This window comes from Misgurnus anguillicaudatus, chromosome 7 (genome assembly GCF_027580225.2).
Source record: "Misgurnus anguillicaudatus chromosome 7, ASM2758022v2, whole genome shotgun sequence".
Classification (NCBI taxonomy): Eukaryota; Metazoa; Chordata; class Actinopteri; order Cypriniformes; family Cobitidae; genus Misgurnus; species Misgurnus anguillicaudatus.
Window position 1 is genome coordinate 1,931,276 of NC_073343.2, and position 6,000 is coordinate 1,937,275.

At 33.8% G+C, this 6,000-nt stretch overlaps 1 protein-coding gene across 2 annotated transcripts in view; it reads left to right on the plus strand.

The window, feature by feature from the left end:
* Positions 1-2,066, plus strand: part of samd4a (sterile alpha motif domain containing 4A) — a 57,199-nt gene extending 55,133 nt beyond the window's left edge. For both annotated transcript variants that reach the window (XM_055172094.2, XM_055172093.2), the window contains exon 13: positions 870-2,066. In XM_055172094.2, coding sequence (XP_055028069.1) covers positions 870-898 — 29 coding nt within the window. In that variant the 3' untranslated portion in view covers positions 899-2,066. The remainder of the gene's footprint in view (positions 1-869) is intronic.
* Positions 2,067-6,000: the final 3,934 nt, after the last annotated feature.

Genomic DNA, 6,000 nt, shown 5'->3' on the forward strand with positions numbered 1-6,000 from the left:
TTACATTTTTCTTGAATTTAGTGTTTAAGAAAAATTTTCAAGATTTTTTGGCTCACCCCTTTGTCAGATTTTTTTTGTTTTGCTTGTTTTATTGTGTTTTCACTTAAATTTGATATTTTTGGTCTAAAAACTATAATTATTTTCTTGTTGTTTTGCTCATCAAGAAAAAGCATCTTAATTTAAGAATTTTTAGTTATTTTTACTGAAAACAAGACAAAATACTAAGATTTTTTTTCTTGAAAATCATTTTTTGCAGTGTAGTTGTGCTTGGTACAGGTAGTTAAAGGGAAAGTTTACCTAAAAATGAAGATTCTGTCATTTACTTACCCTCAAGTTGTTACGAACCTTTATAAATTACTTTGTTCTACTGAACACAAATTAAGATATTTTGAAAAATGTAACTAAACTAAATCTCGGGCACCATTCACTTCCAAAAGTATTATTTTCTCCTTCAATGGAAGTCAATGGTGCCCCAGATGAGCTTAATTACAAACATTCTTCAGAATATCTTCATCGGTGTTCTGAAGTAATTCGTCCAAAAGGGTTTCGTAACAACTTGAGGAATTTTCATTTTTGGGTGAACTATCCCTTAAAGTTGCTTCACCAGATTGTTTCAGTGAACCGGGGAAAAAAGTTCACTGCTTCACTGTCACTCAAGTGTTAAGACATGAGGGTGACAACTGATGAGAGAATTTACATTTTTGGATGAGCTACTACTAGTACATTGACATTTTATTTATATATTTAGCAGATAGCAGACATCTCTGTTAAACCTTTGCATATGATTGGTTAAGATTGTATTAGCAGTGCTTTGGCTCAAGTGTTTTATCCACAGAAATAACATTCATCTATGTCACTTGTTCCCATAGATGGTGTCGATCGAACTTCAACCATCTGAAAGGAGGACGGAGAATGAAGGTGGCAAGCCTGGCAACAGGGGAAAGATCATCATGAGGTCACGAGCCCCTCTGTCTACAAAACCCCCTCCCTCCCTTTCCACCTGTTCATCTAACACCACACAGCTGACGGTAGGGGTGGTATTCGGTTCGGGGCATGGTCTGCACAGTGCCAATCATCACATTTTGGACGGCTTCACTCAAGCAAGCTGTCACAATGACTACTGTGTGTTTACATTGGATTTTGGGAGAATTTTAATGCTCAAAACCTTTAATTCCTCCGAGGAAAGGCTCATTGTGATGACGGTCCGTCAGGCGTGACGGCCCACCCTGAGACCTTCAGGTAGCTGTCAACGAAGTCGCTTTATCAAAACCAGCTCAATGACATATCGTTACATGTTTTCTGTTAACTGCCAACAGGTTTATGAAGTCAGTCTGTGCGTGGCCTACAAATATGACATAATAGTATGTTGTTTACACATAATGCTGTCAGAGATATCGGGACAGTGATTTTTGTTTTTTTAACAGATGCGAGTGTCAACGGTGTACAGCTTTAGTTTCCTACGTGGCCTTCATAGTTTACATTTGTATTGTTTTTTATTATTTTGTTTTTTGTGCCAGCTGGAAAGCTGTTTTGCAGCACTATCGAGGCAGAGACGGAGCTACGGATGGTACTCCAAAAAAAAATGGCAAGAGAAAGTGATGGAACAGAGGTTAGATGATGTGATTGGATGGGAAAACAGGAAGTGATGCAAGAGGCGTAGAGGTCTGTGGAGATGTGAAGGAGCGAGGGACGTCACAGATGGATATTGACGTAAAGTGCAAAGGTTGAGGGAAATCAGGAGGTCATAGTTTGGCTCTGAGTCGACAGATATGAGCATGCGTTTGTTAGTCCGTATGGGAGAAATGCCAGCAAATGCAAGTAGATGTAAAGGTCGAGGTAAGGTTGGAAATGTAGACGTTATTTTGGGCCTTTGGAGTGGATGCAAACATGGTCAAACATGCTACATTTTAGCTTGAAAGGAATCACATTAGCCATAATCTATTTTAGATAAACACAGAAGGATTGGTGGATGTGTAAAGCTTTTCAGAAATGCAAAAATGTGATTCTCTACAGTAGGTCTGAAGTTGCATTACAATGCTTAAAGGGATAGTTCACCCAAAAATAAATTTTTTTTTTACTCAAATCTGTTTAAGTTTCATTGTTCTGCTGAACAAAAATAAAAAAAAATGATTTTCAAGAAAAAAATTCCTAGTATTTTTGTCTTGTTGTCAGTGAAGGGTATCTGAAAATTCTTTAATTGGGATGCTTTTTCTTGATGAGCAAAACGACCCAAGATAAGGGGTCTGGTTTTTTGACCAAAAGTATCGAATTTGGGTGATTTTGTGCATGGAACAAGCAGAAAAAATCTGCCAATACGCTAAGCAAATTTTTCTAGAATTTTTCATGAGTTTAGTGTTTAAGAAAAATGTTCAAGATTTTTTTTGCTTGCCCCATTGGCGGATTTTTTTTGCTTGTTTTATGCACGAGATCACTTGAGTTTGATATTTTGGTCTAGGAGCTATACTTGTTTTCTTGGGTCGTTTTGCTCATCAAGAAGGGGCATCTTGATTTAATAATTTTTGGATATTTTTGCTGAAAACAAGACAAAAATACTAACATTTTTTCTTGAAAATCATTTTCTGCAGTGTAAATATTTGTAATGAAGCAGGAAACAGAAGCACCATTGACTTCACTGCAAAAAATGATTTTCAAGAAAACATTTTCTTGGTATTTTTGTCTTGTTTTCAGTAAAAATATCTACAAATTCTTGGATTGGGATGCTTTTTCTTGATGAGCAAAACAATCCAAGAAAATAAGTCTAGTTTTATGACCAAAAATATGAAATTTAAGTGATTTTGTGTATAAAACAAGCAAAAATAATCTGCCAATGGGGTAAGAAACTTTTCTTGAATCTTTCTTGAATTTAGTGTTTAAGAAAAATGTTCAGGATTTTTTGCTTACCACATTGGCAGATTTTTTGCTTGTTTTATGCACGAAATCACTTAAATTTGAAATATTTAGTCTAAAAACTAGACTTATTTTTTTGGGTTGTTTTGCTCATCAGGAGGGGGCATCTCAATTTGGGAGTTTTTAGATGTTTGTACTGAAAACAAGACAAAAATACTAAGTGGTTTTTCTTGAAAATCATTTTTTGCAGTGTTCCATAGTAAAAAAAAAAACTCTATTATGGAAGTCAATGGTGCTTAAAACTCAGGTTTGTAACCATTTAAAATTTTGTGTGAATTATCCCTTTAACGGTTAATTTAGGAATATTTGAAAGCAATGTATTTCTTTAGTGCAAGATTTGGGAAATCTCAACACGTGGTACACTTTGTCTGCAGAATGTAAACTATCTAGTATGTGACTATATGTCACAATCTAGTGCTTTATCAAGAGAAAAAAGTTACTGTACTATTTTGCAACACTAAACCACCAGTGATTGGTTATAGAGCACCACCTGGTGGTAAACTAATGCCACTGCACATCTAATATAGTTCTTCATAAAGAGGCTACAGTATTGTCTTAATATCAGCCATTATTAGTTAATCATGCCAGGTAGTTTGTTTACAAAAAGAATCGTACTAGTTTATCTGATTTTCTGCATGGAAAGGGTCTTGATTTGAAATCTGCTCTAACAATTGTTTTAATCTGGGACATTGACGTCCTTTATGAGGGTTTTTTCTTACAATAACTTCGCTTTGCCCTCGGTGCTGTGAATCTTTGCTGAAATCATCAAAAGTGAATTTGCAACGTGCAATAGACTTTCATTAGCGGCGTGGGATGGGACACAGATAATGGTGACGTGTGCATGTGATGTACAAGGAAAGCTATTGACACTGTGACCCCGATCGCTCTCGGTTGACTGGCAACTTGGCACACGTGCCCACACCTCAAAATGTTTGTATGCGCTTCCAAAGAAACAAGTTCATGCGTTTAATCTTTGTATTCTTGAGCGCATGGTTAAAGGCACTTTGGCATTTGTTAAGTGGTTTTATCTTAAGATGATGCTGAGGATGAACAGCAGGTGTCAAGGCGAGGAAAACGCATGTACACATTGCCTTAAAGAATGTCTGGTGTACTGTATGCCACTCAAAGATAGGTTGACTGCGCAGTGTATCAGCTTTGTGAGTGCTTTTAAAGTGCATGAAATGGTAGCCAGTGTAATAAAGCATGTTAGCGAAAGGTTTGGCATAGTTGGAGAAACCATCGTGTGTGTCTGCGTGTATAAAAAGCCACTCATCACTGCCATTTGAATGAAATCAATTAGCAGATTCAAATGATTATTTATTCTTGTTTTTCTATTATTGTTGCAGAGGTTGTATTCATTAGATGTATTATTTAAGATACCTTGTGTATTAACTTTGCTATGGCTGGTAACCATAAGTACATCTCAAATAACCTAGTTATTTTTTTGACTCTTTGCTTTATCTCAAAATTGTACCTGATCAGTTTCTTGTTAATATTTTGTTTGCTTTCTTGATTACTTACTTATAAATGCTTATATTTTGCTAACCCTCTCCCTGGATGGCGTATTTTACGGAAAGTGTTTTGTTTTTTTACTTTGTCGCATGTAAAGAGCCAGATTTTGGGGATTTTTATTGCTGTTATTCTGTTGCTGTTTTGAAAAATGTTCACTTGATGTCTGACCACATCAGCTGTTACGATATATACAGTATGTGACCCTGGACCACAAAATCTAATTTATAATGGTCAAGATTTTTATTAATGTATGGTTTGTGAGTATAGGACAGTATCTGGCAACTATTTGAAAATGTGTGGATGCAAAAATCAAAATATTGAGAAAATCGCCTTTATACACAAAATAAGTGTAGTTTTTAGACCAAAAATATCAAATTTACGTGATTTTGTGCATAAAACAAGCAAAAATCTTTTAAACACTAAATTCAAGAAAAATTTGCTTACCCTCTTGTTTTATGCACAAATCACTTAAATTTGATATTTTGGTCTAAAAACAAGACTTATTTTCTTGGGTCGTTTTGCTTATCAAGAAAAAGCATCTTAGAATTTGGGAATTTTTAGATGTTTTTGCTGAAAACAGGACAAAAATACTTAGATTTTTTTCTTGAAAATAATTTTTGCAGTGTATGAAGTCCTTAGCAACACCCATTTCTAATAATAAATAAATTCTTGATAAATTTACGGTAGGAAATGTACAAAATATCTTTATGCACTGCAAAAAAACTTATTTTCAAGAAAAAAATTATTAGTATTTTTGTCTTGTTTTCTGTAAAAATATCTAAAAATTCTTAGATTAGGTTGCTTTTTCTTGGTGAGCAAGGTGACCCAAGAAAATGGGTCTAGTTGTAGACCAAAAATATCAAATTTAAGTGATTTTGTGCATAAAACAAGCAAAAAATCTGCAAATTGGGGTAAACAAACTTTTCTTGAATTTAGTGTTTAAGAAAAATATTCAAGATTTTTTGCTTACCCCATTGGCAGATTTTTTTGCTTCGCTGAAAAAAATGATTAATTGAATTTAATCAATTTTTTTTGGGGTGAGTGGTTGCAATCAATTTATTTAACCTACATTTAAATAAAAAAGATTAGTAAAGTCAAATAAAATATAAAACTTTTGTTTAAATGTAGCTTAAATAAATTGATTGCAACCACTTACCTTGAAAGAATTGATTAAATTCAATTAATCATTTTTTTCAGTGTTGTTTTATGCAAAAAATCACATAATTTTTATATTTTTGGTCTGGAAACTGGACTTATTTTCTTGGGGTGTTTTGCTCATCAAGAAAAAGCATCTTTATTTAAGAATATATAGATATTTTTACAGAAAACAAGACAAAAATACTAATAATTTGTTTTCTTGAAAATAAGTTTTTGCAGTGTATAATGTCCTTAGCAACACACATTTCTAATAATAAATAAATTCTTGATAAATTTACGGTAGGAATTGTACGAAATATTTTCATGCACTGCAAAAAATTAAGTTCGGGAGAAGATTCTTAGTATTTTTGTCTTGTTTTCAGTAAAAATATCTAAAAAAAAAATGCTTTTTCTTCAGGATCAGAGCGACCCAAGGGGATGAGT